Source organism: Cricetulus griseus, chromosome 2 (genome assembly GCF_003668045.3).
Source record: "Cricetulus griseus strain 17A/GY chromosome 2, alternate assembly CriGri-PICRH-1.0, whole genome shotgun sequence".
NCBI lineage: Eukaryota > Metazoa > Chordata > Mammalia > Rodentia > Cricetidae > Cricetulus > Cricetulus griseus.
In genome coordinates, this window is record NC_048595.1 from 132,950,023 (window position 1) to 132,971,765 (window position 21,743).

The window sequence follows — 21,743 nt, forward strand, 5'->3', positions numbered from 1 at the left end:
TAAACTTCTAAATCGGGTGTGTTATGTACCTTTATCCTCAGCAGCTGAGCGGCAGAAGCAAGGGGATCCAAAGTTAGAGATTATCTTCAACTGCACAGTAAGTTTGAAGTCAACTTGGACTACATAAGATCCTGAACATCCCCAACTCCACCCTATAATATAATCCTAACAATCAAGAAACTGAAGCAGGAAGATCACGAATTTGGAGCTAACAGAAAGTAAAGTAAATTAAAAACCAACTCCATGCCTGGGAAATACTGTAACATGTTGCCACAAAGAATAAAATGAAGCACTCTACCTGGCAGCTGTCTGTATTGAAGGGTCTCCATCTTCATGTAAGGCATCACCATTCTGCTGTATTTCTACTAAACATCAGGAAGGAAAGCAGCTCAGTTGTTAACATATTCCTTGTCAACTTTGTTTACTTAAATTTAAAAACATATAAGCACAACTTACTGGGTGTAGAAGAGTTGTGGTTTGTTAGATTTTCTTGCTCAATCACTAATCCATCAAGCACAACTGTCAATTCACCAGTTTGCATTATGCCATTCTTGTTTTCCAAGGAAAGTTTTAATATTTCTTTCACTTTTTCTACTAGAAAAAAAAAAAGAAAATTCTAATTTAAAAACATTTGCCACATACAGAGTTATGTTTTAGAGATACCTTGATTCAAGAACTGCTGTATTTCAGAACCTGACTGCTGCATTTGGAAGTAATTCTTTGCATATGTATCTGTAGACCTTGCATAAACTACAACAGGAATAATTCCATTCATGGACAGTGCAGCTCCACACTTGTGACATCATCTTTAATTGCTTCTTTGCACAGTGTAACCTTCAGAGGATAGGCTAATACTGTTTACACACTAAGCACAACAGCTGTGTAAGCTTGTTCCTGAGCAGAAGCCTGAAGACCCATGGAAGAGGCACAATTTCATCCTGAGAGTCAAATGTCTTAGTTATCAGTTCCACTTCTGCCACTTACTAGCCAATACAATGCTGTTGTTCAAGCTTTATTTAGCCTCAGTTTCCTCGCTTTTCATTACAAAATGGAACAATGAGAACATCAAAAGGGTATGCACCTTTTAATCCAGCAATCGGGAGACAGAGGCAGGCAGATCTCTGAGTTCCAGGCCAGTGTGGTCTACATGACTGTTCCACGGAGAAACCCTGTCTCAAAAAACCAAAAACCAAACCAAACCAAACCAAACAACAACAACAAAAAACAAAACAAAAAGGAAGTAAAAGGAACCAAGAGTAGCCAAGAGTCACAAAGACCTACTTCAAAGCTGCACAGAAAGTTAGGAGACCCACACCTAACACAGTAGTTGTTCAATGTGCTATACACTGTGAAGACAGCTTGATGTTTCTTACAGAAGACCACATACTTCCCTCCCATTAAATCTATTCTGATTTAAATACAAAACTACTTTGATTCAACTTCCATCCCACAGACTATAAATTAAATTTACTTGGAAATCAAAAGGATTTGTAAAGACAACAATGGAAGAGTGTAACACTTCAAATATACAAAAGGAATATGGGCTTTCATGCTTGAAATACATTATGGTATGGTGAATTAGTAAATAATTATGTACTGTAAAGTTCAAAAATCACTGAAAGTTTAAATATGTATCACAAACAAGGATACTTGAACAGACATATTAATTAGCTTGATTTGGTTACTCAATCTTATACATAAACCATAAAATCACTTTTTACTCCATAAATATAATTTGTCAGTTAAGAATTTAGAAAAATAATTCTCCTTAAAACTCATCAGTGATCATTTTATTATTCAATATGGAGATAATATGATTTCCCTTTTTGTGGTTGTTTTTTGGTTTGTGTAGCACTGGTTGTCCTAGACCTCACTATATCCACAGATGGCCTCAAGAGATTTGCCTGCCTCTGCCTCCCAAATGCTGCCCTATTAGTAGAAATTTACTGACATAGATATATGCATCAGAGAAACTATATGAAGACACAGGGAAAGGATTATCTACAAATCAATGTAAGAAATCTCAGAAGAAAACAACATATCATCACCTTGATTAGATTCTAGACTCAAGTGAGAAAAAAGCCTCCAGTTGTTTAAGATTTGAGTATGATGGAACATGACTGTGCTTTTAGCATTCAAAAGGCGAGACAGGAGGATCATGAGTTTAAAGGCACTCTTGATACATAGTAAGACCCTGCCTCCGAACAAAACAATAAAAATTTAATGACAGGTACATAGGATACTACTGCTTTTTTTCTGAAGCCCTCTGCTTACTGTACAAATGTTTATAAAGAATTTTTCACCTAAGCACATTCTGCTCAAGTAGGTAAAATACCTCAATTTATACAATTTATTAGGATTTCCTCTCAAATTATATTGGCATTACAAGTTTCCTCAAAGATGACTGCATAAGATACTTTACATGGAGATTAGGTGATTAAATATTTATATGGGGGGGGTTTAACACAGTCTAACCTTCAGAACAGAGTTAGAAACAATCTAAATGTATAGCAATAGGAACATAGATGATGATATAAGAACCCAGGTAAGAAAATATAAACTCAGAAAGCCTATTAATTTCTGTACCAAGAGAAATGACATGTCCAAAATAAGTCAAGCAACAGCAGATAATTAAATTAGCATAAACCATACATAATATATTTTCCTTCTTTAAAACTCCTAGTGTTAAAAAAAAAACTTTCAATTACATGTGGATTTTCAGATGGAACTTTTTTATGAAGCTAGGGGATAATATTATTAGAGTTTAATAGAAATACATCCCAGGGCAAGCAAGTTGTAAATCTCAGCAGTTGCCCACAAGAGAAAAATAGAGGCTAGAAGGAAGAGTCATGTTGTTTGCATTGCCAGCATGGAGATCTCTGCCTAAGGGCATCAGGTAGCCAAGTGGTAGTTAGGGAGTTTTAGAGGAAGAGTAAGGAAGTCCAAGACATTAGAAAAGCATCCTTAGGTGCTGACCAGCATCCAAAATAATGAGACACAAAGAAGAGAAAGGAAAAGCTGCAAAGGTGGGCAGATTCAATGACATGGCAACTTCATGTTAGCTTCGAGGGGATGTGTGGGATCAGGAATTCTGGGAAGGAAAAGTACTAATAATTAAAGTACAATACTTTTAAAGGGGTAATAAAGCAAGCAAATTCTTAGAGGTAATCCCTCCTTCCTGAGGGGTGGTACCTTGGCCAAGGGATTGACTTGCCCAACTGACAGTTAGGTCTCTATCCAGATCAGAGATTTTATTCTACTAACCAGAAATGTTTCCCATTGCTACTCTCATATTTCCCCCTCTGAAGAAGTAACTCTAAAACTATCTGGGCATCACATCAGGGATCTGAGTCCCTAAACACTTTAACCATCTCTAGCCTATGGCAAAGATGACACTACTAAGAAGCCCAAGGACAGTTCTGGCTTTTACCCAAGAAACAGGTTATCTTGAGGCAGGGGAGGGTCTTTATCCTCAATGGCCTGGCCATTGTTCCTATCATTCCTTTGTCTGAAGAAGTGGCACCAACTGCCATTGTGGAATTGGGGCAATGACTAACCTGACTTTGTGAAGGAACTTAAAACAAAACAAAAAAATCAACTTATCATTTTAAGTACTGACATTTTAAATTCAACCTAGCAAACCAATGTTTCGTTTTTGTTTTTGCAAAGTGCTGGAGACTGAGCCAAGGGCCTTGCACATGCTAGGCAAGTATTCCACTACTAAGAGACATCTTTGGTCCCAACTTTGAGGACTTACTGAAAACAATAGCTAAGAAAATGAGACAAAGATCCACAAATGTCAACAGAGGTATTACTTCAAGTGAACTGTTGAACACTGCCCAATATCAGGAATAACAATGTATGGGACCTCTAACAACGGAGCCAGTCTTTATCCCTAGAGCACAAATGGCCTTTGGGAGCTCATTCCCTATGGAGAGACACTATTGCAGCCCAGATACAGCAAGAAGGGCCTAGGCCCTCCCCCAAACAATATGACAGACTTTGAAGGACTTGGTGGAGGGCCTCACTATCCCTGGGGAGGAGTGGGTGGGGGTGGTGGAGGGAGGAACATGGGAGGATGGGAGGGCAAGGGGAAGTGGGGGATGGGTATGTAAATATGAGCAGTAATTAAAGAATTTAAATTAAAAAAAGGAATAACAATGTAAAAGCCACTCTGTAGCTCTTGTGCTGGAAAGAAGGGCAGCAACTAAGTGTGTGTACTGCTCTTGCAGAGGACCTGAGCACGCACATCAGGTCTCAAGCCTCTAGCCTCCTGGGGCACCTGCATTCACATGCACATATTCTCATCACAAAGACACACATACATAGAATGTAAAAATAAAATAATCCTGAACTAGTGTCCCTTCAGCAGTACTTGTGGCACAATTCAGAGATGAGTGGGCCCTGTGCCAAGGAGACATTCAAACTTGTGAAATGCTTCCTTAAAATATGTCATGAACTAGAATTCTGGTTTTTAAATCTTCAATAAGTACCAATTTAAGATTTGATTAAACCCACAAACTCTTCCTAAAGAATTATAAATCTATGTATATACACCCAAAATTTTGTACATACTGACAAGAGGCTTAACATTACTGTAGTCTGAACTTCTTTAAGAAACCCAATGCCAAAAAATGTCAATCATGAAACTATGGCATTTATAGTATAGTGCTGATTTTTTTAAAAAGAGAAGTAGATGATAAGTTCAAGGGAAAAGTATGTCTAAGAAGAAAGGAAAAAAGAACAAATTATTGAGTGGTTATCTTTAGATAGAATTATAATTTCTATACTCCTCTGTGATTTTTTTTCCTTTTTAAAAAGATTTTATTTATTTATTAGGCATACAACATTCTGCTTCCATGTATATCAGCATATCAGAAGAGGGCACAAGATCTCATAACGGATAGTTGTGAGCCATCACATGGTTGATGGGAATTGAACTCAGGACCTTTGGAAGAGCAATCGGTGCTCTTAACCTCTTAGCCATCTCTCCAGCCCTATTTTTCCTTTTTTAAAAAACTTTTTTGTTGATTCTTTGTAAATTTCACATCATGCATCCTGATCTCATTCATCTCCCTGTCCCTTCATATCTACTTTTGCTCTTGTAACTTCTCACCAAAAGAAAAGAAAAGATAATTTAAAAGAAAAACATATCACACTATGGAAGCTGTAGAGTGACACAGTATACTCTTTAGTCCACACATCTTTATTTCCAAGTGTTCATTGCAATGAGTCATTGGTCTGGTTAGAGGCATCTGGCTTCTACTATATCATTAATACTGGGCCTTCATTGTGACTCCTTTTGGACATCCTGTTGTTGACATGTGTCAGGTAGATACTGAAGCTTTAGAGCTGCAGGACTAGCCCCTTCACATGCTCCAGCAGATCATAGATGGGATGGAGGCTGGAAGTAGGCCAACTCAGCCCTGGCTCTGGGCCTGGGTGGTAGCTGGGTTCGTCAGCCCACCAGCTCTCCCCACCACCAGAGCGAGCTCTGCAGCATTGCCCCAACTAGACACCCTAGGCAGCAAGGAGAAGAGGCAGGGCCTGTTCTCCTGCTCTCAGGTCCTAGGGGTGGCTCACCTGCACCCATACCATGAGGGCCAGCTCTACTGTGTTGCCCAGAAGGGTGCTCCTCTGATTTTTCATTTCTCCACACTTTTTTTTAGAAAGAACTGGTTATCACTGAAAAATTATAATGCTAAAATATTTGATCTGAATAAAGTTGTCACTGTCAAGGAAAATAAGAATATGATCAAAGGCCAGTGACACAGTGACACAGGCAAAAAGTCCCTGCCTAGTATGCATAAGGACCTGTGTTTGATCCCCAGGATCAGAAGGGAGGGGCTGTCTTGTTTGAGGGGAGGGAGAGGACATGCTATTTATCTATTCACCCTGGTCTAACCTGGATTTCACAATTCTTCTGCCTTGACCTACTGAAACCTAGAATTACGGGCATATACCATCATGCTTGAACTAGGTCTTAAAGTTCACAAGTAAATAATAAATGAGTGGTGGTAATTGGTATCAAAGAACTGGTAGACGATCTACAGTGTGGAGAAAAGATGGGGAAATTCTGCCCACTGTACATTATAGCACAGCTCTGAAAGCAACCACTGGCAATTGTAAGTTCTTTATAAACACACTATATCTCATTTCTGGACTTTAGAAGGATATGTTTAAAGTCTCTGAAATAATGTGTAAAGAAATGAAAGTTAGAAGGCCACTTACATTTCCTGTTGTGTGTTATTAGCACTTGTTTCAAGTCCACTGTTGCTCTCCCTAACAGAGCATCTGCTTTTAAAGTATGGTGACTCCAAACTCGAAACTCCAAGGTGGTCTGTGGGGTCACATTTCTGCATGAATAACATTATAACAAAAATAAACATGGCATCACTGAATGTGCTAATTCTTTTAAGTTATCTATTTCAATGGTTTTCCTAAAACCATGAATTCAGTTTAGTACAATATGAAACAGTAAACTTATTGGATCATAATTGAATATAACAAATATTTACAAATACATTATGACTTTAAAAACTACTTTGGGATTTTTGTAGTTAGCAACCCACTGAGCAGCACAGCACTGATTGTCTTGGTGAGACCTCAGAAAAACCTCTCCTGTGGGAACATATTTCTAGAGCTGTTCAGAATAACTGGCAGTTATATTTGATAAACTCAGTGTTTATCAAACATTCAGAAAATTAGGGCCATGTGGAAATAACTGTCTATAAAACAAAAACACAATTATTGTGCTTCTTCTCTGAGAAAAGTGAAATGAAAATTTTCATCTGTTAAATTCTTTGTCAGATAAAGAAAAAAACCTTGTTACTTCAAGTCATTCTACAAAATACAAAACATGGGACATGTGGCTTGAAGATTTTGTATCCTTTACATAAGATACTCACACAGTCAGCTGCTCATCCCATTTTGGATTAGAAGAACTACTGGATTTTGCTGTTTTCTTAATTTCTCCATCTACAACGACTTCAGTATATATTGCTGTTCCAAACCAGTTTTTTTTTCTTTTTAGTTTGGCACTAGAAACTTAACAGAAAACAATAATTGCTATGTAACCAAAAAAAAAAAAAAATCATAGCATTGCCAACTAGTAAACCTATACACAGAAGTCTTCTTCCACCTCTAGTACATGTCTCACTGGCAAAAGGAGAAGCTACTAATGTCTTAAAGCCATCTGAATTTCTCAGTAACCAATTTATTGAGGTAATTCATCCATTTGAATAGGATAATTAATTTTTAATAGATTCAGACTTGTACAAATAACATTTTTGTTAATTCTCCAAAAGACCAACTGATCATTAAGTAATAATTTCCCTATCTTCTGTCAGCATCCCCCAACTTGTCTCTATAGATTGCCTGTTCTGAAAAATTCCATGTTGTGGGATCATATACACAGTCTTTCACGACTGCTTTCTTTCACTTAACATGCTTTCAAGTTCCATCAGTGTTGCAGCATGCATCAATACTTCATTCTTTTTTCTGCCAAACACCATTCCATCATTGATATACCACATTTTACTTATCTATTACTTGAAAGACATTTAAATTATTTTGTAGCTGTTATGTCTAAGACTTCTATAAACATTCATGTGCAAGTTTTGCTGTGGACATGTTTTCATTTGCCTTGGACAAATTAGAACTGCTGGGTAGCACAGTAAGTCTCCATTGAATAAATGCCAGACTATTTTTCCAAAGTGGTTTCATCATTTTACACTCCTGTCAAAGAACAATGGCATCTGACATCTGTGTGTCTATTAATTTACATATTGATATACATTTTAAATAAAATTCTCCCAAGGTAACCCAACATAGACTTGAATTCACGAGCCTCTTTCATCTGTTTCCCAAGTTCAGAGAGTCATCAGTGTGTACTACCATATGTGAATGGTTTCTATCTTTACCTGCTATTTAAATATAATTTCAAATTATAAGAAGGACTGTGAGAAAAGTAAATGCCTTATTTTTACTAAATTCATTTTACTAATGAATAGGTGGTATTCACTATATAACTGTGGCCCATTTATTATAAATTATTGAATGTTTTACTTGGAAAAAATAGTTTCAATCAAAAACTTATCTATTTAAAAATTTTGAAAATCAAAATGTAATCACGAGATAAAAATTAATTATAGCCTTTTACAGAAAGGGAATCTTTAATTTACCCAAAATAATAAGGAATTAATTTAGCTTAAACATGTGCTTTTAATGATTGCAACTGCTATTCCAAACACAGAACTGTCCAGTTTTCCAGGACAAAATACTGACTAACAACCAGTGAAAACAGCACATATGATCACCTCTGTAACCAATTCACTCTAACTATCCTGGGTCTGAGATGACAAAACAAAAGTACCCATGTCACACCCATGAATTGCTAAGATAAGAAATAAAGCAACATAAGCTTCCATTCTGCTGAAAGAAATTAGTCAAAGAAACTAATGAAATACAAAGTGAAAAATAATGATAGGGGTAAAGTGTGAAATAGTTACCCCTCTATTAATATGTAAAGAATATCAAAGAAGATTTTAAACAAATGTTTATTAAAATACTGACAACAGAGTGCAAACCATGTTTAACATCATGTCTGAAGTGCTACTGTGAGGGTCTTACTAAAACTCATTCTCAACCTTCAGTGTTGCAAGTTGCTCTAAGTTTACCACCAAGGGACTGATATAAGGGGCCAGACTTGTTACTTCTCAAGAAACTACCCATATAGAAGATTTCATTCCAAATAAAAGTTATTTCTTTGATACATACAAGTCCTATCTTTCCACACACTGTAAGCAAAGAGAAGGCAATACAGGATCATATTAAAAGCATACAAGTGTAATTTATATCTGGGTTCAGGTTTTAACTTTGCCATTACTAGAATCCTGACCTGAAGGAGGTCAATTAACGGCTCTGCCCCTCCATTTTCTCACCTGAAAAACAGGGGAACAATAATACCCAATTCTTAGGATTGGTGAGTGAAGGCATGCAAAAGCACGATCATCAACAAATTCCCCACATCCAGTATGGTGACTTTACCTGTACTAATGAGTTAACTGCAGACCTGCTCAAAATATGCCCACTGGGTATTTTTATTTGGCAAAGTGCTTGATAGTATTAAAAGCTGTAAACAGACCCCCCCCAACAGATTTTTTAAAATATCTTTTTTTTAATGTCATGAAAATTTGTAACATGGTGGCTCAACAGTACATATAAAATTAATAGTTTTAAATAAAGTCAATGCTACTATCTTAAACAGGAGTTCTAATTAGTGGAAACAGGATAAATTACATTTTCCCATTTGTTGGTTTACCTTTGGTGTTATACTTGAAATGCCCTTCACAGAAACACTATGTAAATATTGGAAATCAGAAGACATTGGATGGGGTTCCTTAATCAAAAAGGCCCAGTAACAGTAACACTCCTGAAAACATTTAATAACAAATGTCCACATGAAAATTACCATAAAACTTGAATGATGGAAACCAAAGAGGAAGGAAACGATTTGATATATTCTTAGATCTGGTAATTTTAACATAAAAGTTTTAAATCATCACCAATTTAATATGTCATTTTACAACAAAAATACCAAATTACTGAGTTTGAGTGATTGGGGTAGACACAGAGAAAAATGGGGGGAATTTGCATAAATATGAATAAAATAGGAGCTAATTAAAGACTTCTCTAAATTTATGTACTATAAAATGAAAATAGCTAGACAGTATGATAATGATGTAAGAAATATGAGTAGAATAAATAAGATAGTAACAATTGAAAACAAGAAAAAAAAGGTTAACCCATAAATAATTAAATCCTTGAGAAAAATCACCAAAGAGCACATCACAAACTCTAAAGACACAATTTAAGTGAAATTAAGGCCCCTGGGGTGACTCTGTGAGTAAAGGCAATTGTTACCAAGTCTAATGACCTGAGCTCAATCCCTGGAACATGTATGCACATACATAAATGTAAAAAATCAATATATTTTAAAGTATAATTAAGGTACCATGAGACACTATATATACCTTGCAAACTTTGCTTCTGAAGCTGGAAATCTTAAAATCTACAATACTAAAAATTACTTATCTCTGCATGCTACCATACTTATGTTTGTGATATAGTAAATTATCACATTACAGTGGGTTACCTTCTGTTTGACTTTTAGATCATGGTTTTCCTATTCCTAGGATATTTATTGGTTGACTGGGTGGTTGGTTTTTTAGAAGCTGAGATGAAACTCAAGGCCTCACATACACCAGGAAAACACTGTATCATGGAGCTACACCCACAGCATACTGTTCTTGTATGCTTCTTCCCTTCAATCAGCTATAGATTAAGAGCAGAAATAAAGAAGAGACATGGGCACACACATGTAATTCCAGTGTGTAGGGGGCTAAATGGGGCTGGTCACCCTAGGCCCTACAGAGAGATTTTGTCTCAAAACAAAAAAACAAAAACAAAAAAGGAAAAAGCAATATGATGGACATGACTGTAGTCCCAGTACTTGGGAAACTAAGGCAGGAGGAATACAAAGTGAACACTAGCCCTGGCTATACAGTTCCAGAGCAATATAAAAGCTTGACTAAAAAGAGACAAAAACTAAATTAAACTAATTCTCTCTGCTTTGTACTTACATTTGAAGATATAAGCTATTGGCTTCCTGCTCCTGATGTCATGCCTGCCATTTGCTGCCATGCTATTGTCACTACAATGGATTCTTATTAAGCTCAAATAAACTTTCTCTTCTGTAAGTTGCATTGGCCATGATGTTTTATCACAGCAATAGAAAAGTGATACAGAAGTTGGTACCAGAGAGTCAACTGTTGCTGTGAAGAACCTGACCAGGTGGTTTTAGAGGAAATTGGAAAAGTTTGAAACTTTGAGCTAGAAAAGTAGTTGAAGACTGTAAGCAGAGTTAATGAGCCATCCTAGCAAGACTGGGGAGACAGCAATGCTGAGAACAATGCATGTCACGGAAGCCCAGCTTAAAAGGTGTTTCAGAGGGGAACAACATTAGCAACTAGACTTATGGCCATCTGTGTGAAATTTTGGCAAAGAATTTAACTGCTTTTTGCTCTTTTCCTAAGAACTTGCCTGAGGCAAAAAATTTTAAGTAATTGACTAATTTCTTTAGTGGAGGCAATTTCAAAGCTGTTGTAGAATATTGTTTTAAGGTATGGTACAATTGTTTATGTGCTGGAACATTCAGTTAACAATGTTAAGATGTGTTGCTTTTGTTTATGCTGCAGTTGTTTAACTCTGTGAAGTTGTGATGCTTTGCCTGTCTAGAACACCTGATGGTTTAATAAAGCATTGAACAAACAATAACAAGGCAGGAGAAAGAATAGGCTGGGCTGGCAGGCAGAGAGTATAAACAGAAGGAAAAAACTGGAAGGTGCAGGAACAAGAGAGAACAAAGAGAGAAGGACACCAGGGGCCAGTGACCCAGCCACCCAGCCACCCAGCCAGGCACTGAATAAGAGTGGGAATAAGAGTGAAAATAAGATATACACAAGTGGATTGGAGAGATAGCTCAGAGGTTAAGAGCACTGGCTGCTCTTCCAGAGGTCCTGAGTTCAATTCCCAGAAAACACATGATGGCTCACAACCATCTATAATGAGATCTGGTGCCCTCTTCCGTTGTGTAGACAGAACACTGTATATATAATAAATAAAATCTTAAAAAAATATATATGTATAAGAAAAGCTGGCAAGAACAATCCAAGCTAAGGATGGGTATTCAAAACAAAGAATACATATCTGTGTATTTACTTGGGAGCTCAGTGGTGGGCCCCCAAAAAGCAAAAAGAGTAAAGAGTAAAAGGAATAAAAACCAACAATGAAAAGCATCATAATAATGAATTTGTGATGTGTTTATTATTAAAAATGCTTAATTGGGTCTACAGTGAAAAAGTACATTGGGCAGAAATAAATGCAAAATGTACAGTTTGGAGAAGAAAAGAACAGGAGATCTAATGACACAGCCAAGGTTTGTGTTGAAAGAGATAGAGAGATTAACATCATTAAGAAGACACTTCCAGCTTAACACTAGATAAAGGGAAGGGTGTGATCTCAGGGTAAGAACCCACCCAACTAGGCTTCCAACTGGTGAAAAAGTATAAGGCATTTCCTGCTCCTAGAAAGCAACAGAAGAAAAGCTCTGCTGCTAATGACAGAGTGTCCATCCCAAGCTGGCAGTCTTATCATTCACAGGCTACTAGCTTTGGAGGAACGAAGGTGTTATAGATTCTCTCCCAGTTTACAGACAGACAACTGCTAGACTCCAATATTAGAGGCGGCATGCCTGACAGTTTGAAATAAAAGGGCTAGTGGAGTAAGCTGGACTGAGGATGTAGTTCAATGGTAGAATGCTTGCCTAGCATATACAAGTCACTGGCTTCAATCTCCAGGACCAAAAAGAGGAAAGAAAGAAAGAGGGGGAGAGAGAGAGAGAGAGAGAGAGAGAGAGAGAGAGAGAGAGAGAGAGAAACCTATACAAAGAACATTGTTTGTGATTAAAAGGAACAGACTAGAGTCTTAAAAACCCAACTGGCATCCTCATTATTAAGAGAAGGCAGTGGTTCCTCTGACCCTCAGTCTCCCCTTTTATTTCAGAAGTGGTAGTTTTTATTATTCAAGCTATTGAGAAATCAAGAGCATTAATTTTACAAAGTAATTCTTACTTTAAAAACAGAGACAAACAAAATGATAAAGTCAAGGCAAGACAAAAGAATAGATAGAACAGGAAGGCAAGACATTAAAACCTAGTGCTGCCTAACATCAGTCTGACTTCACCATGTATGTCTCAAGAGCATCACTTATAAAATATATTTGCCTAATTAGATATGCAAAATCCAGTTTCATCTACCCATCACAATACTACATTATTATTAAAATCACTTACCAGTTACCTTTAGCTGTAACCTTTCACTGTGGTTATCACTAGTATCAGACCTTGGTGAAGCAGTGGCCATGTCCCAAAATTCACCTTGACTCTATTAAAAAAAAAAAAAGATAATTTGTTCTTGCATCAGAGAGATTTCAATTTTCAAGATGATTAAAACTGCATTTAAATCAATGAATATTCACACTCATCACAAGTTCTCAATTGTCTTTTTCATTTAAAATTAAGACAGTATAGATACATTATATAAGAGTGTGGCCATTTAACCATGTCTGAGTGAACTTGAGCAACAAAGTAAATGATAATACTAAGAATTCAGGATCATATGTTCATTAAAAATGAATAGATACATGAATATTCAAATGCTACATATTTATGTATTACTAAAATCTCCTGAGTATATAACCTTTTTATTCTTGAACACTTCAGTGTGTATTTTCTAAGAATAAAAACATTCTCCTAGATAATCAGAGTACAATAATTAAACTAAGGAAAATTTAAACTGTACACTTAACCAAGAACTTAAATTTTGTTAAAAAGTAAAATTAAAAAGCAGAGTTAACTATAGCTTTCTTCTACAGACCAAATATCTCAAGGTTCAACTTCTATCCACCTTTAATGTACTAAAGATTAAAGTGTGATATTCTGGGAAAAAATGAGAAATACTAATATCATCTTGATTTCCCCTTAATTTATTGTCTTTTCTGTGCTTTATTTAGATCCTTTCCCTAAATTTAGGGACCAATATTCTGAAATCATTACACTCTCTTCACTTGCTTAGCTTTGCATAGATTATGTGTTGGGATATGCACAAGTGCATATGCAGACACACAAGATAAGAGTTGCCTATTGTATGATCAAGACCTCATGCAGGTCAATACTCTTATTCTACAAAAGAGGAAACAGTTTTACAAATGATATCTACTTAAGAGCAATCAGCTGTCGTGTTCATATAAGAAAACCAAAGACTCAGCCCTACATTATACAGACTGAAAGAATTATATTTAGAAATATATAAGTATATACCTATATGTATATGCATGCAATAAAAATTAGTGAAAAACAAGGCCATGAATTTGAAAGAGATTAAAGAGGGTCATATGGGGGACAGGGGTTGGCAGGAGAAAAGGGAAGGTAAAAATATATTAAATTCAAAAATAAAAAAATAGAATGAATTTTTAAAAAAGAAATCAACTGAAATGGAACACTTAAATCATCAACAAAGGGAATAAAGTCCATGGAAATTGAAGGTTTTTTCAATTTCTAGCAGGCTGGTATACTACATATTATGAAAGACATCCCTTCTTGCTTTAACATAAACACTTCCTGCATAACTCAAGACCAAGTGTCTATTTTCCAAATTCTATTATGTTCTTTAGTGTGGATATCATCAAACCTATTCCATACTTATATAATGGTAACCTTAAATATATGTATGTATGTATGTATGTATGTATGTAAGAAATAGATAATTCAGTGTACAAAGGCACCTGCTGCCAAGGCTAACAATCTTAGTTTAATTCTCATATCCCACAAGTTGTCCACTAACTTCCACATTTTATTTATTCCACATAATAAAATTAATGATAACTAGTATAGACAAACAAACCACATGTTATCCTGGGTGTGCATGCAGTGTATGGTCAAAAGGCAAAATCTGGGCCTGCTGAAAATGAAGGAACTGAGACCTCATTGTGAGGCCCCATGACAAAACTGCATCAGAGCACCCAGAATCCATTGACATATACCCTTAGGATAACACCCAAACTTAGCCACAGGGTTTACCCAAAATGAAGAAGAACCTAATCTACACCTACAAGTAAGAGTCAGTGGAAATACAATACAATAGTTTCTGACTGTTAAGACTTCTCAAACTTCTTTATAATTCTAGTTTTAGCGATGAATGATGGAATAAAGGATGGCTAATCAAAAAAAAAAAAAAACTATAACAAGATAATATTTGGATACCAGTCAGAGAAGTGGGTGAGTGACCCACCTGTATGCTGAGTAGCCGCACTCCCTGGATTCTGTTACCCCAAGACCCATTCTGCTGCCCAACCCTTCCTTTCTCATCATCCTCTCCATGACTAGCCCTTCCCCGCAATTCCAGTAGACTTCATTGGCTCAGGTCCCATCCACACCAGTCAGAACAAATGAGTGACCTGTCTGCCTGCCAGCCAACATGACCCACTCCCCAAATTCTGATCCCCAGGTTCCATCCCACAACTCCACCCCTACCTCATCTCCACACCTGCAAAATCCCTCACACCAGTGTGAAGAGCAGACTTCAGAGGCTCAGGTACAGACCACACCAGTTGGAAAAACAGGTACAGGCAAAAGCAGTAAGAAAAACAGGTCACACCACTCAGAAGAACAAAGACCTGCTGCACCAAAGGCCAAGCTAAACACACCAGAAGGCCAGTTCCTAACTTGGAAAGAGACTCCCTACTAGACCAGAGATCATGCTGGCCACCAGAAATCCAGGCCACAAAGACCAGAAGACTAAAAAGGAATCAGAAACCAAGGTATAAAGCACCCATCCAACAAAGACAAACACAGAAATCAGGACCCAGACCTATAGTCATCACAAAGCCAGATATCTAAAAACCAGTGTAAGAATATAATCAAAAACAGGCATGGCAACATGGCACCACCAGAGCACAGTTATCCTATGACAGCAAGACCTGAATATTACAGGGCAGCTGAAGCACAAGAAAAATATTGAAACAACATTAAGAATATGAGGTCCTTAAAGAGGAAATGAAAACTCCCATAAGGAAATCGAAGAAAAGATAGCCAAAAAAATGGAAGAAATCAACAAATCCCTTAAAGAATGCCAAGAAAACCAAGAAAAACTAAGCCCCCACACATTAATAGAGAGAATATTCAACACCCCACTCTCACCAATGGACAGGTTGTCCAGACAGAAACTAAGCAGAGAAATAACGGAACAGATGTAATGACTCAAATGGACCTCATGGGTATCTACAGAACATTTCATCCAAAAACAAAAGAATATACCTTCTTCTCAGCACCTCATGAAACCTTCTCCAAAATTTACCTCATACTCAGCCACAAGGCAAGTGAAGACAGACACAAAAAATCTGAAGTAACCGCATGTATCTTATCAGATCACCATGGATTAAAACTGGATTTCACAGCAACAGAAACTACAGAAAGCCTACAAATTCATGGAAAAAGAACAACTCTCTCTGCTGAATGACTACTGGATCAAGGAAGATATAAATAAATAAAAGACTTCCTAGAAATCATAAAAAATGAGTGTACAGAATATCCAAAGTTATAGACACAATGAAAACAGTGCTGGCCCCAGACTGATCACTGGGAAACCAGTATGGAATGATCCAGACCCCATAAATATGGGTGTCAGTGAGGAGGCCTCCGAAATATATGGGGTCTCTTGTAGTAGATAAGTACTTATCCCTAGAGTAGGAATACACTTTGGGATCCCATTTCACATAGAGGGATACTATGTGACACACAGGGGTGGGCCTAGACCCTATCCCAAAGGATATGACAGATTCTGAAGACCCCCCCCCCAGGGAAGGCCTCACTTTCCCTTGGGAGCAGAAATGATATTGGATAAGTAGGGTGTTAGTGGGGGGTAGCGGAGGAGAGGAGGGAGAGGGAACGGGGATTGACATGTAAAACAATCTTGTTTCTAATTTAAATAAAAAATTAAAAAAAAAAGGAAAACAGTGCTAAGAGGAAAATTCATAGAATTAAGTGCCTACATAAAGAAATTGGAGATATCTCACACTAGCAACTTAACAGCACACCTGAAAGCTCCAGAACAAAAGAAGCAAACACACCCAAGAGGAGTAAAAAGCAGGAAATAATCAAACTCAGGGCTGAAATCAATAAAATAGAAGCAAAGACAATACAAAAAAAAAAAAAATCAATGAAACAGAGTAGGTTGTTTGAGAAAAAATAAACATAGACAAACCAAAATTCAAACTAACTAAAAGACACAGAAAGGAAGAATAACAAAGTAACAAAATCAGAAGCAAAGGGGGACATGTAACAGGCACTGAAGAAATCCAGAAAATAATTGTCAACCTTAAAAAACCCATACTCCACAAAATTGGAAAATCTAAAAGAAATGGCCAAATTTCTTGATAGATATCATTTACCAAAATTAAATAAAGATCAGATAAACAATTTAAACAAACCTATAACCCCTAAGGAAACAGAAGCAGTCATTAAAAGTCTCCTAACCAAAAAAAATGCCCAGAGCCAGACTGTTTTAGCACAGAATTCTACAGACTTTCAAAGAAGAGCTAAAACTAATACTCTTCAAATTATTCCACAAAATGGAAACAGAAGGAGCATTGCTAAATTCTGAGGCCTTAGTCACTCTAATACCCAAATACACAAACTCTCAACAAAGAAAGGTAATTACTGACCAATTTGCCTCATGAAAATAGATGCAAAAATGAGTCAATACATACTAGAAAACAAAATCCAAGAACATATCAAAAAGACCATCAAGTAGTCTTCATCCCAGATATGCAGGGATGGTTTAACAAATGAAATCCTGACAATGTAATCCACCATGTAAACAAACAGATTAAAATGCCACATGATCATCTCATTAGATGCTGAAAGAGCCTTTGATAAAATACAACACTCCTTCATGATAAAGGTCTTAGAGAGATCAGGGATACAAGGAACATACCTAAACATTAAAAAGCAATATATATAGCAAGCAGATTGCCATAATCAAATTAAATGGAAAGAAACACAAAGCTTTATTTAGCCTCAGTTTCCTCACTTTTCATTACAAAATGGAACAAAAAGAACATCAAAAGAGTACACACCCTTAATCCCAGCACTGGGGAGAAAAAGGCAGGAAGATCTCTGTGAGTTAAGAGACCAGCCTGTCCCTACAGAGTGAGTTCTAGGACAGCCAAGACTGTTACACAGAGAAACCCTGTTTAGAAAAAAACAAACAAACAAACAAAAACAAACAAAAAAATGTCAGTGAGCAGGATGACCCAATTCCCCAAGGTTCCCAGGGGAAGAGGGAAGCCTGCTGCCACAGCCGGCCCTATTAGGCAGCTGAGAGACATCAGAACAGCTTCCATAAATTCATGGCATCCCGGAGCTCTTGGGGGTTGGACTTCCGAGATGATAAAACCAGATCCAGATTAAAAAAAACAACAACAAAAAAAAACCAGAAAACAAAACAAAACAAAACAAACCTCTAAAGGTTTACACTACATTTAAAAAAGTAACAGCAGGAAGTAGAGTAGCTGGGTGTGGTGGCACACACCTTTAATCCCAGCACTCCAAAAGCAGAGGCAGTCGGATTTCCAACCTGTCTCAGGAAAAAAAAAAAAGGAAGTAAAAATAACATAATAAAAAAAGCCACCTAAAGATGAAAAATACACAGAGAGTCTGGATACTATATGCTATATTGTTGTCTTTTAATTGATTGCCGAGGAAAGAGTTACTGCTGCTAAAATACATTTGATTATAAGTGCTGCTAAATTAATCCAACTTATACATTTTAAAAATGCTCTGACTTCAAAATTTAAGTATGAGGACAGGTTACTTGGGAAAAAAGGTTTTGCTTGTGTTTCCACAGAAAATGAAAAGCTGTGGATTCCTTCCAGACTAATATGGTTTGATCAAACAAGACCCCCTGAAGCAGTGACCCAACTGATCCTACACCCAAAACAGCTGAGACGATGCAGCCTTGCAGACTGCAAAAACAAGGACTTGGTCAGATTTCTGTTTTATCATGATCCCCACGGTATGGACATCGCCCCCAATCAGCAGAAAGCAGTTTAGAATGAATGACACCCAAATTCCCAAATATTGTTTATATATGTTTGTTTTCATTTAAATGGGGTTGGTTATAAATGGTAATGAGCATAGTCAATCTCTTTTTAAAGAAAAAAAGGGGAATAGTATATAGGAATGAATACTTTGCATTGGTATGGATTTTCATTTATTGATACAACTTTAAGGTCAATTTTGTGATATGTATGTCTCCTCTTGTTTAGGTATTGTGTTTATACAGATCTTTTAAAATGATATGCGTAATTAAATACAGGCTATATAGTCACCTATAATAGTCAGAACTTATAACTAGGTTAGTTAGGGTTTCTAGATATATAGAGATGTAGTTGAGATGGATAGGTATTCTTCAAACCTTTCAAAGACCGACAGAATATATGGCATTTAAAAGGTTTAGGATTTTTCTTGGCAGTGAGACACAACTGCTCCTGACACACCAATTACATCAGAAAGGAGGATGGGCATCAAAGAAACTCGTTATGGAGTTTGCTTACAACATGGCAAGATTAGCCATTTGGGCAACAAACTGTTCTTGCCTGAACTGTTTGTTGCTGTATAAACTGGACATGCAGGACCCACAAGAAAGTGACTGCTGAATTTACAAAACAAGACAATACTGAAGGGTTCCTGTTGAAATGGAGAAGTGTGCCAGACACACTGTGGCCTACAGGCTGAAGATGGGTGCCCCAACATTACAGAGGAACTTTGGGTGACTGTCCAGGTAGCAAGATGTCTCTGTCAATTCTAGAGTTTATATATTATCCTTCTGTGGTCTTTGATAGAGTTGAAGACAGTTAGTTATGGTTATAGTTTTCTTCAGTTATTATAAAAGATAAGTTATCCTTCTTTTTATTTAGACAGAAAAGAGGAGATGATGGGGGAAGTGCTTCTGTGTATGTGTTTGTCTTATTGGATGATAAATAAAGTACTGTTTGGCCAATGAGGCAGCAAGTTAGGCGGGACTAGGAGTCAAGGAGGATTCTGGGAAATGTAGTAAAGAAGTGGTGATCCGAAGGAAGTGACATGATAGGGAGATTCGTATAAACAAGGGCAAGAAGGAAGTGGGCCCTGTCTCTCTTCCTCCAGAGTCACCATGTGATCCTGGGATGAGGACGCCAATGGAAGGCATCCTAAATAAGTCTTATAAAATATATAGATTTATGATAATTAAGACTGAGCTAACAGATGAAAAATCCTAGTCATTGGCCAAGCAGCATTTGTACCTAATATAAGTCTCTTTATATTATTTGGGGCTCTAACTCGGTGGGCAGAACTCAGGTGGCTTTTGGCGGAAAGATTTATGATGACAAAAAAAGAAAAGAAAATCACACTAGATACACAGCAGCAATAAAGCTTCACTTTAAAAGTAACCAGAGAGGAATGAGCTCACAATAAAAAGGAGAGTAACATAACATCCTCAATGACAGCAAGGATGCTTAGAAGGCAGACTAAACCCTTTCAATAGGCTGAGCTGATCTACAATTAATTATTTAACAGGGGCTAGAAAGATGGCTCAGTGGTTGCAGAGGACCCAAGTTCTATTCCCAGCACCTACCCAGTGACTTACAACTATCTGAAACTCTTGTATAAGGAATTCTAATGTCCTCTTCTGGCCTCCAATGGGTACCAGACACACATGTGGTGTACCCACACACATTCAGGAAAACACTCATCTGAATAAAGATTTTTAAATAAAATAATATAACCACTAAAAGTGCCTTTGGGGAACATAGAAGTCATGAAAAAATGCTTAGATAAACCAAAAAAGTATTGTCAACAGCAAGCCTTTACTTCAAGAAATGAAAAGGAAATTATCAGAAGGATGATCTGAGGTGTAAAAGGAGAAAGATGAACAAAAAAGCTAAACATACAATTAAATCTATAAATATGTCTAAAATATTAACATTTAATTATAATTTAGATGTGGAGACTAGAGCAGAGATAAAAATCACTGCCCAGCAGAGGTACTATAATCTGGCTGAACATTATACTGTAAAGATTTCTTGGCAGATTTTCAAGGTTGGTCATAAAGAGATGGGAGGATAGTTTCCAAATTATAAAGGAAAATACAGAATAAAAAAATAATCAAAAAGGTTAGAAAGCACAAATTAAGAATTTAAATATAGAGACAAAATAAATGCATAGAAGCAGATTCAAATGTAACATAACAAACATAAAATAACAACAATGATTAAATGAAAGCAAAAATAATCGCACAAATAAGAAGGTTGGGAATCCAGAAAGAAAGAAAACAGCACTATTAAGGAAAATGATACAAGGTTCTATTCAGTTAGAAGACATAAAGCCAAACTGCCACGCTTTAGAAACAAATTCACATATTCCCCAAATGATGATTCAGCAAGAAAATAAAACAAAGGAAATCCTACTTTCTGATAGATGCCCTACTAAATATACCTCAAACTAATCTACAGAAGTAATAGAATGGATGACCTAGGAGCAGATGTCTTAGCCCCTTGGCACAGAGATGAAGACAGTAGGCATAGGGCATCTCCAATTGACTGCTACATCCTGCCCATTACTCCATAGGTGGTTTAAGAATCCAACATTAGCCAGTGTCATCGTCACAAATTTAGATGTTACACTGCTTTCTAGGGACTGTGATTTGTGATGCAACAGAAACCTCCATTAAAGAATCCTTTGGAGCACTAAATATCAATCAATTAACCACAGTGATCCATGGGATGATTACAAGAATGGTAACATTTCAGGGTTTTTTATAGTGTAACAAGAGCTCTCACCACACAGTTGTTCCTGATGCCAGATACTCACTGTTACCAAAAACCAACCAGGAAGAATTGCTCTTGAGTTCATTCTCATACCAATTATGATTAAAGACAGAGATACTCAATAGGAGCAAGCAAAGCAAAAACAAGCTTTATTAAAACATATTGAAGGGAATTAAGAACATAAGGGAAAATAAGAGAAACTCTCAAGAGTGGAAAGATCCCAAAAAAGAAAAACGCATTGAACTTCTTTGTCTAGT

At 36.7% G+C, this 21,743-nt stretch overlaps 1 protein-coding gene across 4 annotated transcripts in view; it reads right to left on the minus strand.

Moving 5' to 3' along the window:
- Positions 1 to 21,743, minus strand: part of Wwp1 (WW domain containing E3 ubiquitin protein ligase 1) — a 140,544-nt gene that overhangs the window by 93,124 nt on the left and 25,677 nt on the right. For all 4 annotated transcript variants that reach the window (XM_035439975.1, XM_027403574.2, XM_027403571.2 and 1 more), the window contains exons 3-7: positions 12,914 to 13,004; positions 6,909 to 7,047; positions 6,232 to 6,356; positions 457 to 594; positions 299 to 365 (exon numbers count right to left, since the gene is read on the minus strand). In XM_035439975.1, the coding sequence (XP_035295866.1) occupies positions 299 to 365; positions 457 to 594; positions 6,232 to 6,356; positions 6,909 to 7,047; positions 12,914 to 12,983 (539 nt within the window). In that variant the 5' untranslated portion in view covers positions 12,984 to 13,004. The remainder of the gene's footprint in view (positions 1 to 298; positions 366 to 456; positions 595 to 6,231; positions 6,357 to 6,908; positions 7,048 to 12,913; positions 13,005 to 21,743) is intronic.